Source organism: Lithobates pipiens, unplaced genomic scaffold, assembly GCF_037356315.1.
Source record: "Lithobates pipiens isolate NorthernLeopardFrog02 unplaced genomic scaffold, aLitPip1_a1.2 Scaffold_18, whole genome shotgun sequence".
NCBI classification, from domain to species: domain Eukaryota; kingdom Metazoa; phylum Chordata; class Amphibia; order Anura; family Ranidae; genus Lithobates; species Lithobates pipiens.
The window spans coordinates 581915914-581936045 of record NW_027507758.1 but is presented as its reverse complement, the minus strand read 5'-3'; the positions used below and the strand labels follow the sequence as shown (position 1 = coordinate 581936045).

General features: G+C 46.0%; 1 protein-coding gene across 4 annotated transcripts in view; it reads left to right on the top strand.

Annotated features, from left to right (window-relative positions):
• The window catches only part of DNMT3A (DNA methyltransferase 3 alpha), a 346591-nt gene that overhangs the window by 104780 nt on the left and 221679 nt on the right, over positions 1 to 20132 (top strand). For all 4 annotated transcript variants that reach the window (XM_077489110.1, XM_077489109.1, XM_077489107.1 and 1 more), the window contains exon 3: positions 11464 to 11571. In XM_077489110.1, coding sequence (XP_077345236.1) covers positions 11464 to 11571 — 108 coding nt within the window. The remainder of the gene's footprint in view (positions 1 to 11463; positions 11572 to 20132) is intronic.

Below are 20132 nucleotides of genomic sequence, written 5' to 3'. Positions count from 1 at the left end.
ACTGAATACAGTAGCGATCAGAGGTGGCAAAGAATTCCGTGATTTCTCTCATTCTGGGCTGAACAAGGGAAATTTACACATGTATGGCTAACCTTAATAAGTACAATCTTTTTAAAGTTCAGCAATCCAACAGTTCTTGCACAAAATATGTGCTAAACTACACTGCAAACACATTTAGCAAAAATTGTGTGTAATGAAATGAGTTAGGAAACAATACACTGCGGCAAATTCTTAATCACGTAGAAAAAAAATCTAGAAATCTTTGGCACGTATGTCTGTAGGGATTCTATACTGACCACCAATGTAAGGAAAGATTTCTACATCAGCCACCAATATATATAAAGATATATATATTGCAATTCTGAATTTACACTGGCCACCAATCTAGAGGGGAATTCTACACTGACTACCTATAGAAAGTTGGATTTTTTTTACTAAACACCAATGTAAGGCAGGATTTCTACACTGACCACCAATATAGGGAGAAATCTACACTGGGGACATTTATAGTGACCACCACTAGAAGAGGGAATTTTACACTGACCCCCAATGTAATGGGAAGATTTACACTGACTCCCAACATAACAGGGGTATTTACACTATCAACATAACTGATAAACATTACACTGAGCAACAATGTATCAGTGGTATTTACATTGACCCCTCCTCCTTTTCTAATCTTTGCATCCTTATTCATCCCCTCTCAGCTCAGTTTTTCATCCTAATTCCCCCCTTCTCACCTCTGCACCCCAACCTCCTCTGTTCACTTCCGCACCCCAACCCCTCCTCCCCTTTCTACTTACTTCTTAATGCCCCTCTGCTCCAATTTACACCCCACCTGCTTACATTTTTTTTATTTTATAATTGACAATTTTTATTAGATTCATATTTTTCCAATACAGAAATAGAAAAGAAGGAGAATAAACATTACGTGTTACAAAATTCCAGGAACATTCTGTCTCATCGTGCATACATTAATATTTTCAAATATCCTATAGAGGCTCCATAGCTGGAGCCAAATTCAACCAACATATGATACATGCGTTACTAAAAAATCAGGAGGAGCAGGTGCTAAAGTAAAGCAGAAAGAAATAAAACATTGTAATATATTCCTATAAGGAGTTTAGCATCACCTGCTAAACCTTTCATCTGATTTCTAAATTGCTGCATTTGTAAAATCCAAAAGCCAATATGAAGGCATAGTAGTGGTAAAAAAAACACTTGTGGGTTTAACCAATCTTGTTTTTTTGTACAATTCTCCTTAAGGGGGTGTGGCAAGGAGTGTGTCCTATGCCTGCATACTTTTGCTGATAGGTGTCCCCCATTCCCATCTTAAAAAGTTGGGAGGTATGGATATGGCTATGGTGTGCAGGAGAGAGGCTGAAGGAATATTAGCATCAGCATTCCATAGTAAATAATGTGGGTGGATCGGGGCTACCCAGAGTTTATCTATTTGAGTCCAATGGTTATAAGCCACCAGGAAGCCACTGCCCTCAGTTGAGTAGCATATGAGGTTGGGGAAAGCCAGGCCCTCCTCATTCCGAGAGGCAAAAAGAACCGAGCGAGCTACCCTATGTTGCTTGTGATTCCATGCAAAGTTTAGGTCTATCTGGAGTTTCTTGGTGAGCCGTAGGAACAGGCACTGCTAAAGTCAGAAAACAATACAAAATCTTGGGTAGAATCGTCATTTTAATCAATGCTATACGACCCAACCATGAGATCTGGTAGTGTCTCCGCTATACGACCCAACCATGAGATCCGGTAGTGTCTCCGCTATACGACCCAATCATGAGATCCGGTAGTGTCTCCGCTATATGACCCAACCATGAGATCCGGTAGTGTCTCCGCTATACGACCCAACCATGAGATCCGGTAGTGTCTCCGCTATATGACCCAACCATGAGATCCGGTAGTGTCTCCGCTATATGACCCAACCATGAGATCCGGTAGTGTCTCCGCTATATGACCCAACCATGAGATCCGGTAGTGTCTCCGCTATATGACCCAACCTTGAGATCCGGTAGTGTCTCCGCTATATGACCCAACCATGAGATCCGGTAGTGTCTCTGCTATACGACCCAACCATGAGATCCTGTAGAGTCTCCGCTATATGACCCAACCATGAGATCCGGTAGTGTCTCCACTATACGACCCAACCATGAGATCCGGTAGTGTCTCCGCTATACGACCCAACCATGAGATCTGGTAGTGTCTCCGCTATACGACCCAACCATGAGATCTGGTAGTGTCTCCGCTATACGACCCAACCATGAGATCCGGTAGTGTCTCCGCTATACGACCCAACCATGAGATCCGGTAGTGTCTCCGCTATACGACCCAACCATGAGATCCGGTAGTGTCTCCGCTATACGACCCAACCATGAGATCCGGTAGTGTCTCCGCTATACGACCCAACCATGAGATCCGGTAGTGTCTCCGCTATACGACCCAACCATGAGATCCGGTAGTGTCTCCGCTATACGACCCAACCATGAGATCTGGTAGTGTCTCCGCTATACGACCTAACCGTGAGATCTGGTAGTGTCTCCACTTGGTCACAAGAGAACTGCTAGATGCAAAAAGAGGTTTAAAGTTAGTGTTATATCGGGGCATAATGTGAATGACAAAATATTTAATGGCATAGGATTTCCACTTATAGGAAAATGAGCCCGAGAGGTGCTGTACCTCCCAAAGAGGCATGTTGATTTAGCGGGATTGACTTTGTAGCCAGACAAGGATCCAAACTCATCTAACAACTTATGAAGGTTGGGGGGGGGGGGTCACTCGGGGTATTGTGAAGGTAAGGAGAACGTCCACCCCAAACAGCGTACACCTGCTTACATTTGCACCCCAACTCCACTCTACTCACCTTTTGAGCCCCGAATGGTAATCCCCCTCTTTGTATACCTCTGTACCCCACCTTTTTGCTCATCTTTGAACCCCAGATGAGAACCCCCCTCTCCGTGTACCTCTACTTTGATTTTAAGGCTAGGTTCACATCTAAGTGTGTGGGTTTCCTGTGTTTTTTTGGCATATTTTTGATACATTTTCATGCTTCTGTGGGGTTTTTTGTAGGAGGAGGAGACTGGTTGTTAAACACAAAACCCTTCCAAAAGAGCACCAACCATGCATTTTTTTTATGTAGTTCCATTGAAGTCTATGGAGTCCAAAACGCTCTGTGCTGCATGTAAAATAGTCTCTTCACCTTTTTTAAAAATGCGCTGTGGGAAACTGCATAGATGTGAATAGCACCCACAGGAAATAATGTTAGATGGATTGTGGTGCGTTTCTGCAGATCTGCAAATGCACAAAAAAAAATGCACAGATGTGAACCTATTCTTAGTGTGCATAGAGCAGTAACATGACTGCAAGCAAAGTACAACGCTTGTTCCAAACAAATGGAAGTGAGGGCAAAATGAGAGGTTCAGGAGCCCACAGAGGACACTACAAGGAGGCAAAAAAACACAGTAAGAAATGATTTCATGAAAGATAGATCCTTCTCTCCCACTTTCTCTCTCTCTCTCTCCCCCTCCTTCTCATCCTCTCTCTCCTTTTTTTTCTCTCTCTCTCCTTCTCCCCTCTTCTCTCTCCTCTGTCCTCTCCCCCTCTCCTTCTCTCTCTCCCTCCTCCTCTCTCCTCCTTCTCATCCTCTCGCTCCTTCTTTCTCTCCTCCTTCTCTCACCCTCCTTCTCTCTCCCTCCTTCTCTCTCTTCCTCCTCTCTCCTCCTCCTCCTTCTCTCTCTCTTCTCCCTTATTTCTCTCCTCTGTCTCCCCTTCTTCTCTTCTCTCCCTCCTACTTCTCTCTATCCTTCTCTTTTCTCCTCTCTCCTACCTTCTTCTTCTCTCTCTCTCTCCTCTTTTCACCTTCTCTCTCTCCCCCCCTTCTCTCTCTCTCCTCTCCCCCCTCTCTCTCCTCTCTATCTCTCCCTCCTTCTCCTCTCTTTCTCTCCCATTCTCCCTTCTCTCTCTCCCCTTCTCCTTTTCTCTCTCTCTCTCCTGCCTTCTCTCTCTCTCCTCCTTTCCTTATGTCCCCTTCTCCTCTCTCTTTCTCTCTCTTCTTCACCCTCTCTCTCCTTCTCTCTTTCTCATTCTCTCTCTCCTTCTCATTCTCTCCCACCTTCTCCTCCTCATTCTCTCTCTCTCTCTCCTTCTCTCCCACCTTCTCATTCTCTCTCTCTCTCTCTCTCTCTCCTTCTCTCCCACCTTCTCCTCCTTCTCCCTCTCCTTCTCTCCCACCTCCTCCTTCTCTCCCATCTTCTCCTTCTCTCCCACCTCCTCCTTCTCTCCCTCTCCTACCTTTTCATTCTCTCCTTCTCTCCCACAATTTCATTCTCTCTCTCCTTCTCTACCACCTTCTCCTTCTCTCTCTCCTTCTCTCCCACCTTCTCCTTCTCTCTCTCCTTCTCTCCCACCTTCTCCTTCTCTCTCTCCTTCTCTCCCACCTTCTCCTCTCTCTCTCTCCTTCTCTCCCACCTTCCCATTCTCTCCCACCTTCTCATTCTCTCTCTCCTTCTCGCCCATCTTCTCCTTCTCTCTCTCTCCTTCTCTCCCACCTTCTCCTCACTCTCCTTCTCTCCCACCTCCTTCTCTCCCTCTCCTTCTCTCCCACCTTTTCTCTCTCCCTCTCTCCCATCTTCTTCTTCTCTCCCACCTTCTCATTCTCCTTCTTTCCCACCTTCTCTCTCTCCTTCTCTTCCACCTTCTCCTTCTCATCCTCTCTCTCTCTCCCTTCCCTTCTCATTCTCTCTCTCTCTCCTCTCTCCCCCCCCCCCTCTCTCCTCATCTCTATCATCCTCTCTCCCTCCTTCTCTCTCTCTCCTTCTCACTCTCCTTCTCTCCCACCTTCTCATTCTCACTCTCCTTCTCGCCCACCTTCACATTCTCACTCTCCTCTCCCACCTTCTTCTTCTCTCTCTCCTTCTCTCCCACCTTCTCATTCTCACTCTCCTTCTCTCCCACCTTCTCCTTCTCATTCTCTCTCTCTCTCCTCTCCCTCCCCTCTCTCTCCTCCTATCTCTCTTTCTCATCCTCTCTCCCTCCTTCTCACTCTCTCCTTCTCTCCCTCCTTCTCTCTCATTCTTCTTCTCTCTCTCCTTCTATCCCTTCTTCCACCTTTTTTCTCTCATTCTCCCTCTCTCTCCTCTTCTCTGCTGCCCCTGACATACACACATGCATACATTTGAAAGTAAGCTTTTTGTTTTTTTTCCCTGCTCTGACCTGGCTATGCTTATCCTCTCTCTCTCTCTCTCATCGCTCTCCCTTGTCCTCATCTCCTCCTGCGCTTAGCAGCTGCAGCCTGACGCTGTGACACATGAGCGCTGCACTGGCTGTCGGATGTAAGACGATAAGGGATGAGGATTGGTTGGGGAGAGGTGGGGGGATGTGAGGTTTCCTTTGGATTCCCCTGGGCTCTGTTACCTGGATTGACTCTGTGCTGCAGTAGAGATTTGTCTGATGGGAAGCCAGATACAGAGAGCGGAGAGGGGTGGCGAATGGGAGGAAATGTGTCTATAGGAAGGAGGGAGGGCCTCTATGTATACAGGGAGAATCTTATTCAAATATGCCCTTTATATGTTAGCATTTATACTGTACAAGGACTTACATTTATAATATACAGTAGTGGTGACTCTTGCTCTCGCCAATGCAGTACATGCGTTTTCACTGTGTTTAAATGGTTGTAAAGGTGGAATGTTTTTATTTATTTTTTTATTTTATTTTTTACATTAAAGCTTAGTTTAAAAAAATTAATCAAATAACATGTGTATCCGGCAGCTCCTGAAGAGCATGCACTATGCTTTTATAAATTTAAGGTTACACCTGAACTGCAGTTTGGTTTGGGTGAAATTGTCTAAATTTGGACCTCAGCATCAGTCTGACTGGACTATGGGATGTTCAGCCTGGCCACAGGGGGCACTGTCTCTTCTGGCAGGCATGGCACTACATTCTGGTTGGGTGCTTTAAGATTACTCTCTCTCGGAGCCCGCCCAGTGGGAGTGGCGCTCTTGCTGTGCTTTCTGGGAGAGGGTTCTTAAGATGCGGATGTCACGTGGTTCAGGGTTCCGGTCCAGAAGGATGTGCTGACTTCATGGTCCTGGTCCTTCTGACCAGCCCCCAGGAAGGCTATGGCCTGGGGTGCGGATCCACCTGACTTGTTGTCTCGGGGCTGGCTAGCCCGAGGCAAGGAAACTAAAGGAGGATTCTGAGGTGTTTGGGTGACGTCTCCGGTTTGGGAGAGACCCATTGGCTTCATAGCATTCCAGGGGAGGACTCTTCAGAAGAAGACCACGTACGGGTTGGTTTCTTAGTAAGAGCCTGGAGGGGCTGAAGTACCAAAGTGAATCCGGTCTCGTGGATATCGCCAAGCTGGCTGAAAGATCCAGGTATCACTCGAGTGTTCTACAAGCTTAGTTTCCTATGTGTTCTACAACAACGTCTGTGGCAGAGACTTGTTCCTGAGTAAAACACCTTGTTGGCTGCTAGACCTTGTGAGAGAGGGACTGTCCAACCTGAGTGAACATCCAGTTGTCAATGGCTATTCTCTGGATGCAGTCAAAGTAAGCAAGTCCTTCATTTAATGACTTTGACAGTAAAGCCCCATACACACTTTCAGATTTTCTGCTGTTTTTTTCCTTCAGATTTACCAAAACCATATAATATGAGGTCAAACCTTAGGAGTTTCAATTTGTATGCAATCAGGCAGGCCCTACTACATGGTTTTGGTAAATCTGAAGACAAAAATCAGCAGAAAATCTGATAGTGTGTATGGGGCTTGAAAGTACCTGAGCTTTCTTCCTGACCCTCTGATCCCAATTTAAGAGACTGTTCGCTGTCTACGTTTTGCAAATAAAAATCCCTTTATACGGATTCTGTCGTCAGTCTTTCAAGTTACTGAGCCATCTACCACGGGAACCCTTAGACACAGATTGAGGAGGAGGTAATGGTAAGCCCAATCAAACCAGCAGCTCCTTCGGGGGTTAGTGCTACACATGTTATACTTACCTGCTCTGTGTAATGCTTTTGCACAGAGCAGCCCCAATCCCCCTTTTTCTGGGCTTTCCCGCCGGTGCTCCATGCTCCTCCTGTTTGGCAAGTGCCCCCATGGAAAGGTGCTTTCCAAGGGGGCACCTATGTGTGCTCACTCTCAAGCCACCCTGTCTGCGTCTATTAAGATAGAGCTCAGCTCCCGACCCGGTCCTGAGCTCCGTGACCGTGGCCGTGGCCGCGGGACCAGCGGACCCGATCGCCGCTGGTGTCCCGCGATCGGGTCACAGAGCTGAAGAACAAGGAGAGGTCTGTGTAAACAAACCTCTCCCCGTGCTTCCTACTGTGGCTGTCACCGATTGTCTCTTCCCTGTTATAGGGAAAGACGATCAGTGATGTCACATGCCAGGCCACGCCCCCCTACAATAAAAAAAAAAACACAACGTCACACATAACCCCTCCTCACCCCCTAGTGGTTAACTCTTTCACTGCCAGTGTCATTTACACAGGAATCAGTGCATTTAGATAGCGCTGATTGCTGTATAAATGACAATGGTCCCAAAAATGTGTCAAAAATGTCCGATGTGTCCGCCATAATGTAGTAGTCACAATAAAAAAATTGCTGATTGCCGCCATTACTAGTAAAAAAAAAATATATATATTAATAAAAATGCTATAAAACTATCCCATATTTTGTAAACACTATAACTTTTGCGCAAACCAATCAATAATCACTAATTGCGTTTTTTTTACCAAAAATATGAAGAAGAATACGTATCGGCCTAAACTGAGGAAAAAACATTTTTTATATATATTTTATGGGGATATTTATTATAGCAAAAAGTAAAAAAATATTACATTTTTTTCAAAATTGACGCTTTATTTTTGTTTATAGCGCAAAAAATAAAAACCGCAGAGGTGATCAAATACCACCAAAAGAAAGCTCTATTTGTGGGAAAAAAAAGGAAGCCAATTTTGTTTGGGAGCCATGTTGCATGACCGCGCAATTGTCAGTTAAAGCGTCACAGTGGCGAATCGCAAAAAGGAGCCTGGTCCTTTGGCTGCAAATTGGTCCGGGGCTTAAGTGGTTAAAGCAGAGTTCCACACAAAAATGGAACTTCCGCTTTTCGGAACACTCCCCCCCTCCAGTGTCACATTTGGCACCTTTCAGGGGGGAGTGGGGTGCAGAAACCTGTCTAAGACAGGTATTTGCACCCACTTCTGGGTGTAGACTCACACCTCTTCCCGTCCCCCTGCACTGTCTGCTGGGACATTCACGGGTCGCAGAGAAATCAGGGACCATTCGGATTGCGCAGCGCGACTCACGCATGCGCAGTAGGGAACCAGACTGTGACTTCCTGATTCCCCTACCGAAGATGGCGGCGGCAGCACCCAAGAGCCGAGGGAGAGATTGGCTTCTGGTGCCGACATCGTGGGCACCCTGGACAGGCAGCTGCAGTATTTGTAGCTGCTGACTTTAAAAAAATAAAATAAATTGGCGGACCGCCACTTTAATGCATGTGCATTAAGGTGAAAAACCTTAAAGCAGAAGTAAACCTATCGATTTAACAGTTAAAAAAAAACTGGTACATTCCTGGCATATGCCAGGAATAGGAATGTAACTGTCACATTGATTACACTCTCAACCAAACTGTCAAACCATCCAATTGATGGTTTCTATTGGAAATCTCAACTTGATTTTAGGGTCCTTGTGCGCCTAGACACGCTCCTAACGGAGCGCAGTACAAATCCCATATCAAATCAAATCAAATCATAACTGATCATATGTGTAGCACCATGGCAGTTGAAGATTACACAGAGGCCAAGATGGCAGCTTTCTTGGCTGAAAACGATAGAAGGATTTTCTTCCACTTAAAGGCTTCAGAACCACTTTTAATGCATTCTCTGCATTAGGGTAAAAAAAAACCTGAGCACAAGATCTCCCCCATCCCTAAATACTTACCTGAGCCCAATCTCCAACCAGTGCCGTGCCTGACAGCAGTGGCTCTTTTTCTCCCTCCTCACTGAACATGGAGGCAGCAGCGGGGGCCATTGGCTCCTGCTGTTGTCAGTCACAGCCTGTGAGGAGAGGGGAATTCTTCCAATTGGGACACCTGTTCTAGTGACAACATTAACAAAATGAGATTCCCTCTCATTTCCTATTGTGCCTCCAACACAGGAGCTGAAGGGGAAATGTTCAATTGAGACAAAAAAAGAAAAAAACAAATGTATAGGGGTTCTAAACATTAGATGTGAATTCCTGACACACTTTCATGTAAATATATTCCTCAATAGCCACAAAGGGTATACTGTAAATCCACTTTGTGTGCATCAAATGCCCTTCTAATCTAAATTTTTTACCTAAACGTAGCAATGACATCATCGTATTGCTGTGCAGAAAGCGGAGCCTGTGCAAGGGGCCCTGAAAGCTCCACCCACAACAGGCTGCCTGCAGAAAACTACAGGAGGGGGCGGAGACAAGACCAGTCACCCTACAGAAGGAGAGAGAGCAGCAGTGACCAGTCTTTATTACAGGAAACTCTTACACAAAAGAAAAGTCTCACACTGGATTGCTGCACAGATCTGGAAGAAATACACAAAGTACACCAAGATTCAAGGAAGAATACACATGACAAATGCATAATAGACAATATTTGCTTATCCCAATGTGCAGCTGTAAATATTTCATGCAAAAGTTTTTCTCAATAGAGATGGACTGATGTGTCTGATTTTGGAACTTTGGTGATCTAGCAGAGCCTGACAGGTCTCGCTTCCCTTGTTTCTTTCTGGCTGAGGGACAGTAGGCTCAGACCACAATCACACATGTAAGGGCAGATGAAGGGGGGATTAAGCAGATCATCTGAGGGGCGGCCTTATCAAAACATGGCCTGGCTTGTGTATTCAGCATCGGCCGCCGCTGGGTAGCAACATAATCATGCCCCATCACGGGATGCTTTTATAATTCAGTGTTTGGTGGATGACAGACAAATAAAGGTCAACTCCAGGATGGTTAGATAATCTACTCTTGCACCCCCTGCCCTCACCTCATTGCCAGGGTTTGTATACTTATTTAATCTAGGGCAGTGGTCATCAACCCTGTCCTCACTAACAGGCCAGGTTTTATGTATTACCGTGGGGAGATGCATACTAGAATACTGCAATCACTGAGCAGCAAATATCACCTGTGATGCATTTCAGTTATCTTGCAAACCTGGCCTGCTAGTGGGCCCTGAGGACAGGGCTGATGACCACTGATCTAGGGGCAGGTGATTAACTGCCTCAGCGGGTGTGTCTTAACGCCAAGCGGCCACATATATGCGGCCCTGTTAACCACTTCCACCCACCGTCGTTACTTTGAAGAGGAGTATCGTTGTTATGGCAGCACCTAGCTGCCATAACCGCGGTATCCTCTTCTTCAGCGGGCAGTCCGCTTGAAGATAAAAGTGGTCCCTGCGTCAGATTCACCGCAAGATCACTTTTATCGGCGGGGAGAGAGCCCCCCTCCCGCTGTGCTCCGGTGCAGCGGCAGAGGCGTTCGGATCTTCTCCCTTGTGTGACATGGAAACAAGTGAGGGGAAGATGGCCTCCACCCGTCTCCATATCATTGCAGGGCAAAAGCGACATCAAAACTTCCGCCCATAGCTCTTAAAGCAACATTTTTTTATTTTTTTATTGCATTTCTGTGTAAATATGTGATCTGTGGTCTTTTTGACCACTCTTTTTGATCACTCTATGCTCTCTACATCTACATTAGACAAGGTGATGGAAATGTGCATGCTCACTCTCTACTCTCTACATCTACATTAGGCATTGTGATAGGGCTGTGCTTGCTCTTAAACGTGGTCCCAGTGTTTTATTTTTATATACGGTACATTAGATATGTCCAGGGGACAGTGTTTGCTGTCTACATTTACATTAGTTGAGGTCAGTGGGCTATGATTGCTCTCTACGTGATCTCCACATTTTTATATCAGCAATGGTCCTAGGGTTGTATTTGTTGTTTACATCTTGGTTAGACATATGGCGTGTTTGCTCTGTACAGCTACATTAGATGTAGTCATGAGGAATTGTTTGTTCTCTACGTTTTTATATGAGATATGGTCAGGGGGTTGTGGTTAATTTCAAAATTTTCTCTATGTCTCTGTTAGATGCTGTAATGGGGCTTTATTTAATACCATATGTGCTGCACATCAACATTAGATGAAGTCATGGTATTGTGCTATCTCTCTACATCTTTATTTATACAGTAATACAGTATGTCATTACTCTCTACCTTAGACCTGGTCACTGGGCTGTGTATTCTCTATACATATCAGGGATGTTTGGCACTTAGTAGCGCTGTAACCTCCACCATCTATATCCAGCACTATAATTCCTACACAGCAAAGTCAAATCCATATCAGCATTATGTGCAACCACGGCTCGTTCTTGTCCAAATCTCCTGTGTATTGTGAGGCTTTCATGTTTTTGTTTGATTCTCAGCAGGGAGAAGAAGAGCCCAGGGAGCAGAAGAACAAGGAGGAAAAGCACGATGTTGGGGGGGCCATAAAGAAAGTGGGACGACCAGGCAGGAAACGAAAAACAGAAATGGTGAGTAAAACAAAAGCATATGTTGACAGAAATATAAAAGCTGCCATTACTGACCTCTGCTTTGGAAATGCTGTTTGCCTGGCTTTCCAGCTGATCTAATTGGATTTAATACTTCTTGAGTCACTGACCCAGAACAAGAATGTTGATTAAGAGAATTGCTATCAATTGGGACGTGGAAGGTACTGAAAAAGGAGTGACAGTTTTTAAAGTGGGCCCATATGGAAAAATAAAGTGGGCCCATATGGAAAAATAAAGTGGGCCCATATGGAAAAATAAAGGCTGTGCCATTATTAACTATAAGTCTGAATTGTGTAAGGTAAAGATAAAGTGGATAGAATGGGACACCATTCTACATTTGATCAGATTTTTTTTATTAGCATGTGTGCTCCCTGTGTTGGAGACTTCCCATCATTCCCTGTCCTTGTGACATGTTAGGAAGTAAGGGGAGATATCTCCAACATGGTGACCAATAAAAGCCTGGCAATGGCTCTAGCTCTTACTCACTGGACTAAACAGAGTTGTATTTCTGTCTGTGTCCTGATTACAGAATTATGCTCACTTCCTCTCCCACTGAGCACACAGGAAGTAAGTGGACTTTGCTCATTCTTTCCAAAATTAGAAATAAAAGTTTGGCGTGGAGTTGGACTTTTATTTTATTTTTTTCTTCCTAAGGAATGGCAGCTACGGTTTACATTAATTTTTCAGTATTGACCCGCATTCATAACCATATAAAATGCAGAGTTTCAGAGAGCTGGAAAGTCATGAAATCAGCGGTTTATTGTTCAAGTGGATTCATGACTGACTTTGGTGAAGAACAGTGTTCTGGTTTGACTCTGTGAAATTCAATATTGAGCCTAATGAAATATTTAAGTCATGATTTATTCAGAGACATTATAGAGCAGCTGCCGTTGCTGTTACTGTACTGGTGGGTTCGTTACCCAGAGTCACCTATGACTTCTGTACCTGACCATGCTAGGTTTTGTAATCTGGTGTTTTATGCATTTACTTCATATGTCCAATGTTAGTGGCCCTGAGCGCCATCTTACAGATGGCATCTAACAGCGGGAGGTTATAGAGTAGCCTTTTTCAATCAGGCTTCCATTGAACCCTAGCTGGCTTTTCCAGAGGCTGCTTGGGGTTCCTTGAACAATGAGCAGTGTCAGCCTCTAAGATTTTCTACCACTGGTTGCAGTGATCTTTTTAGGTATATGTAAGGGAGGCATTCTCCCTGCTGACCACAAATATAGTGTTCTCCTCACTGATCAGTGATCACCAAAAGAAACAGTGTTCTCCTTACTGATCACCAATGTAAGGAGCGTTCTCCTCACTGATCACCAATGTAAGGAGCGTTCTCCTCACTGATCACCAATGTAAGGAGCGTTCTCCTCACTGATCACCAATGTAAGGAGCGTTCTCCTCACTGATCACCAATGTAAGGAGCATTGTTCATACTGACCACCAGTGTAAGGAGCATTGTTCATACTGTCCACCAATGTAAGAAGCATTCTTCCAACTGATCGCCAATGTAAGGAACATTCTTCCATCTGATCACCAATGTAAGGAACATTCTTCCCAATTTTTCTTTATTAAAAGTCTTGCAATCAATAAGCATAAAATCAATATATATAAATATACATAAATATATACATATTTACATAAATGAAATAAATATAGCAAATCTGCTTTCAAACAAAAAAGACTTTCAGCAAAAACATAAATCATCATGAACATGTCATTATTGAGGATAATCCTATTAAGATTCACACCACTACACCAGACATCAAACTTGTGAGGTCAAGAAACAAACCCGTACCCATTATGCATGCAGCTCTTCTTCAAAAAGAAGATACTAACCAACAAAAGCTAAGGGAGTGAAAGAAACAGAAAAAGAAAAGAGCTCCTCACCCAGAGATGGGCAGTTCACCAAAGGCAGGTCTGATATTCCTCCACGCTCTTATCCAGACTGTCCGAGTCTCCCTGCCCTTCTCAAGACCCCGAATTTTCCCAACCTCACCCAAAATATCGTGCACCACCACTTCAACAGAGAGGACTTTCTTCCGCAGGGTAATCTGGCACCGTGTATTCCATGTGAAGTAACGGACAACTATACTAACAAAAAACAGTGTATCGAAATAAAAATCCCAGCGAGTCGGGAATGCCCCATACACTCACTCCGCTAACTCATGCGATAGAAAAAGGGGATGCCTAGAGCCCTCCCCACCTTTTTATACACCTCTATGTAAAAGGGACACTGCAGCAAAAAGTGGTCCATAGACTCCACTTTACCAGCACACTCCGCTCTAGGACAATCCCGATCATCGACAGGGCGATGCTTCAAGTTCCCTCTCACATAAAGCCTTCCATGGAAAGCGAGCCAGGCTTGATCCCTAAACTTCAAGGGGATTCTTTCTAAATTAATTCAACGCAACCCCTCCCTCATTACAGAGCCTGGGCAATCCCTTAAGGCCAGTGACACACTGAAAGCAGAGCACAAAATCCTCTTCTCCAGAAGCTTCCTTGGGAGGGATTTGATATCCTCCACTGTCACCTGCCACTGCCGAAGTATTTTCAGACACGGGGCAACATAAGCCAGGAGCTTGCCATGTCGGACTCTCAGACTTTTCACTGGCCCGCCATCTTCCCAGCATTGCAGAAAAGGCCTAAAACAAGATTGAAAAATACCCACCCATCCCGGCGGGTTCTCTGCTAACATGTTACCAAGATTGTACTTTAAAAACAGCAGAGAAAAGAAAACTATTGGGTTGACCATTCCTAGGCCACCCTCCCGCCTAGACAGGTAAGTTACATAGCGTTTGATCAGGTTCAGCCTACTTCCCCATAACAGTTGGAAAAAACAGCTGTACACCCTTGTATAGAGAGATACTGGCAAGATACAGACGAAGCTGACATATAAAAAAATTGGGACCAGGTACGTTTTGATCAAGTCAACCCTCTCCCTCAAGGAAAGCTTCCATTTCTTCCAGCTTGCTACTTTGGCATTGGCACACACCAACCTGCTTTCCCAATTTCGATGACCATAGTCACCAGGACCAAATTTGATGCCCAACACTTTAATTTACTGCTGGGGCTCTGAGAGGGCATCCGGAAGTTCGAAGCTTTCACCCTCCTCACCCATCCAGAAAACTTCACTCTTTTCATGGTTGACTTTAGAACCAGAAGCCTACTGCTCTATCATAGAGACCACCTCCTGCGCCTCCTCCATCCCAGAGACAATAACAGACATATCATCGGCATAGGCCACGACCTTCAAAGGCGGCACACCAGCAATGCCCAAAGGCACCCCGCACAAAGATCTACTCTCTAGCTTTCTTATGAAGGGGTCGATTGCAAATACATACAACAGGGGGCTCAGAGGACATCCTTGGGGCACACCAGAGCCAACTTCAACTCCGTCCAACCATTAACCAGTGGGAAGCTTTCAGCCCCTCTATATAATGTCTTCAGCCAATCTATAAACCTCCCCTGCAGGCCTTATCTACCAAGTAGCAAATACAGGTACTCGTGATTGACTCTATCAAAAGCCTTCGCCTGATCCAATGCCAGTAAGTCCTTTCTCCATCCAGCAGCCCTGCATCGTTCCAAAGCCTCCTGGACAGCTAAAATAGCTGAAAAGGTACTTCTACCTTGGACCGAGCAGTGCTGATGACTGGACAACAAATCGCCTGCCACTGACGACAAGCGCCAAAAAAGAATCTTCGCCAAGATCTTTCTATCAACATTGAGAAGACTGATGGGGCACCAGTTCTCAATCATTGAAGGGTCTTTACCCTTTGACAGGAGAATCACAGCGGATTGACTCATGGAGGGAGGGAGCGAACTCTCTTCTAGACAGCTGTTATAAACCTCTGCTAAAAAAGGAGCCAGAATGGACTTAAAACACCTGTAGAATTCAGCTGTCAGCCCATCTGGCCCAGGCGATTTTTTGGTAGCCAGCTTCTCTATAGCATGGACTACCTCATCCACTGAAATTGGTTCTGTCAAATCCATCAAAGACAACGCACCATTTCGCAATCCTGGAGTAGAATCCAGAAAGCTTTCCATCTTGTCCCGACAAAGGTCCTTTCTTCCTAGAAGGTCTGCATAATATGATCTGAAGATCTCCAGGATCCCTGATCTGGACTTCACCAGGGAACCTGTATTATCCCTCAGGCCTATGACCATCTTAACTGCCATGCCTTGCTTACAGTTCTGGTAAGGATCAGGCGAGTGATATTTTCCATAATCCCTTTCCAGAACCAAGGAGGCATGCCGGTCGTATTGACACTTTCTAAGAAAAAACTTCACCTCAGAGATCTCCCCTGGATCTCCTCTATACGAGACAAGACGATCAAGCTTCCTCCGCAAATGCTGGTAGACAATGTACATACCAAGCTGCTTCTTCTTACTTATGGCCTTGAAAAGTCCAATCGCCCTTTGTTTCACAAGTTCCCACCACTCTGACTTACTGCTGCAAAAGTCCAGAATAGAAACTTGTGCCTGAAAAAAGTCCTCAAAGGATTGTCTTACCTCTACATCTTCCAGGAGAGCCAAATTCAGTTTCCAGGTACCCCTTCCCCTGGGTGGAGTGTACGAGGCATTCAGAGTCACAGACAGCATACAATGGTCAGAGAACTCCACCGTCCTCAACTCAGGAGCCGAGAAAGCAGAGTTCTCCTTTTAAAAAAAACTAACTACCGTATTTATCGGCGTATAACACGCACTTTTCCCCCCTTAAAATCGGGGGAAAGTCGTGGGTGCATGTTATACGCCGATCCGCACTGTCTGCGAGTCAAAAATACCGAGCGCCGCCGAAAAATACCGAGCCCCGCCGAAAAATACCGAGCCGATTGCTCGGCTCCGCTCGTAGTCCCGCCTCCCTGCTATTTCTCTAGCGAGCGCTGCCGAAAAAGACCGAGCCGACTGTACTGTGTACTCGGCTCGGCTCGGCTTGCAGTCCCGCCCATACTGGGCGGGACTGCAAGCGGAGCCCAGCCAAATACACAGTACAGACGGCTCGGTCTTTTTTGCCAGCGCTCGCTAGAGAAACAGCAGGGAGGCGGGACTATGAGCGGAGCCGAGCAAGTCGGCTCGGTCTTTTTCGGTGGCGCTCGCTCGGTCTGTCTCGGCGGCGGGAAATTAAAACATGGGCAAGGCTGCAAACGGCGCTGACCAAGCTGCAAACAGCGCTGGGCAAGCTGCAAATGACACTGATCATTCTGCAATGATGGACAAGGCTGCAGATGCACACTGATAAGGCTGCATTGACTGACATTTAAATGTAAGTTTTTTTTTTCCTTAAACTTCTCTCCTAAAACTTTTTTCCTTAAAATGCCCTCCTAAACTTGGGGTGCGTGTTATACGCCGATGCGTGTTATCACCCGATAAATACAGTATCTATCCTACTCTGACTATTCCCTCTCTCAAATGTGAATCCTATGCTGCCAGGGCAGGGCTTAATATGCACATCTACCAGGCCTGCTTGTCTCACCATATCTCTAAGAAAATCGCTATCGTAACCCAGCCTGTCTATGGAGCCTCTCCTGTCTTCAGGCCTAATTATGGTGTTAAAGTCACCTCCAAAGACAACCTGCTGGGACGTAAAAAGGAAGGGCTTGATCTCTGTGAAGAGGCATTTCCTGCCCCATTTTGACTGCGGTCCATAGATATTAATCAGACACAGGTCCTGCCCTCTAACAGAGACGTCCAAGACCATGCATCTCCCAATCTCTACGTGAATTACACGCCGGCACGTTACCATATCGGTTTTAAAAAGGACCGCAACTCTGCTGCAGGGCTTAGCCGCAAGAGACCAAAAGGAGGGACCGCATCTCCACTCCCTTTTTGCTAGATGGACATCAGCCAATGTATTGAGCCAGGTCTCTTGCAAAAATAAAATCTCGGCATCAAACTCGCTGAGCAAAAATAAGGCAATATCACAAGCTTTTGTAGATTTAATGCTGGCGACATTAATGGTCGCCACCTTTATCGGAGTGGGAACTGCCATCAGGATGATTGGGGTAGTCGTTTCTTAACCTTTGCCACACTCTCATCACCAGAAACAGCTCTCTTCAAACTATGTGACTCCCCCTCATCCATGGATGATAAAGAGAAGGATATATCAGATACATCATCACCTGACAAAACTGAAAAATATTACCAAGAGGAACCCCTCCTGGGTCCGACTCTGAGGAAGAAAATTACCACTTTATTTGTCTTCCTCTTCTTCTTTTTCTTCCTCCTAAACTTCTCCCACCCCTCATCATCCGAATCCCCCTCAACAGAAGGTGAGACATGGGATATGGATACCTTTCCATCAGCCCCACCCCCATCCACCACCCCCACACTCCCTTGACCACGTTTGTGCTGCTGAGGGACAGGGACTGGAGGCTGAGTGGGAACATCCGCTAAACCCGCTCCCCCAGCAGCTTCTGCTAGTCTGGATGATCTACGTACAGCAGGACCAGGGACCACCACAGGAGGGACAGACTCAGGGACCACATCACTAGGGGAAACAGAATCCGAAACAGATGTAACAGACACAGGACTCAGGGACCAAATTACCAGGGGAAACAGAATCTGAAACAACAGATGCAACAGACACAGGAGGGACAACAACAGTTTCAGTGGCCTCATCCTCCTTATCTAGCCTCGGCAGCTCAGCCTCCAATCCTGGCAAGTTATGTAATGCCTCTGGGCACTGACTATAAGGATGACCGATCTTCTGGCACAAATTGCACCGAATTTCGGTACGATCCTTTGCCAAATGGTCCAGATCCTGGCATAGTGAACACTTCTTATGGGTACAGGTAGATGTAAAATGGCCTTTTTCACCAAATTTATTACAGACTTTAGGCTAACCCTGGTAGAATATTGTCAGCCGATCCCTCCCCAGAAAAGCTGAACAGGGCAGATGTTGAACTACATTTCCCAGCATCCCCAATTTTAGTGACACTGTCCAGGCCCCTGTCCATATCCCATGTTCATCCAGGACCTTCCGCAGTGGAGTGAGGACCTCACCATATCGGCGTAGCCATACTATTAAATCAGCCTCTGGTATGGATTCGTTTGCGCACCAGGATCGTCACCGATTTTATCAGAGGCTGCCTGGAAATCACCTTTGGCACAAAACCACTCCACTGCGGAAGGCCCTTGCACCTCCTATATCGCTCCCAAAATAAATCCAGACCCTCAGGTTTTACAAAGGATAAATCAAATTCATAACTCCCCACTGGGCAAATCAAAGCAAATATATCCAAGGCTTTAAACCCCATTTCCAAAACTAGCTCAGCCACCCTCCCCCTTACTGGTGGGGTCCCCTCCCACTTCAACTGAACCACATTTCTCCTCCTGTACCCACCAACCATCCCACCACCAAACCTCCCCAATTTGTGACCACTAATATTTACAACATTCCCCCCACCCTCCTTGGTGCGACCCAAAACTGATGCATAACTCCCCATTTCTCACAGCAGAAAAAACATTTGTGTGTTTTGATCCATCTGACACATTTCTAGCAGTTATTGATTGTGCAGACCAAATCTGTACAATCGATGAGTCTTTCCTCTGCTGAGCAGAGGGAGGAATGCCATTTTTATTTTGCCCAGCAATATTAACACCTTCACCACCACCACCCACCACATTCATTGCCTTATCAATATTATTGCTGTCATTATTTTCTGACACATTCATAGTTCCTGCTGTGTCCACAGTCACTGCTGTCCCCATACACACTTCACCTCCCTGGCAGACTCTTCTCCTCCATCAGGACAGGATTTTCAGATAAGCAGAGTGAATGTTGTTCTAATACAGCAGGTGAATCACTGCAGGAGACTTCCATGGCTGTCTCCACTTCACATGCTGCACTGTGCTGATCCCCTCCCCCACCTGCATCAATCAGCCCAGGTGAAGGAGAAACAGGCTCTTTGGAGCTGGCAGCCATCTTGCTTGTGGAACTACAGGTCTCAGCAGTAGCAGCAAAATCCAGGCGTGGGGTGTATGATGTAGATCCATCCACATTGGTCTGGTGGGCTAATGACACCTCTGCCAGGGGTTTTCCCCTCCATGTCTGCAGAGGGTTTCTCTGTAGCAGAAACTCCATCAGGCAGCTGTTTGCAGAGTTTCCACTTCCACATCATCCACTACAGCAGGTGGGGCAGACATGTTGGAGGGAGGCAGCACAGCGCACTGGGATCCCTCCACCAGTGCTGGCTCTGCCGGTCTGTAATCAATCCACTCATCCTCAGGGACCTCCGATGGCATACCTACAGACCTGTCTGGCCTTAGGGGTGACTCCATCTGTTGGATGAACTGTAGGGTGCCATGTTCACTCTCAACCCCCTGGCTGGTTGCCGCTGGCGATTCCCCAGCCTGACATGGCGGGAGAGGCAGATGAAGCCGGGTTGTCTGTTACCTGCTGATCCACAGAACTCACCGATGCCTGGCTGGAAAATCTCCTTTCATTTTAAAAATTTTCTGCAAAAGCTCCACTTGTATCCTTCAATTTCTCCACAAATAAAGATTGTTTCTTTACCTTCTCCTCCAGCTGCCGTAACTCTGGCTTC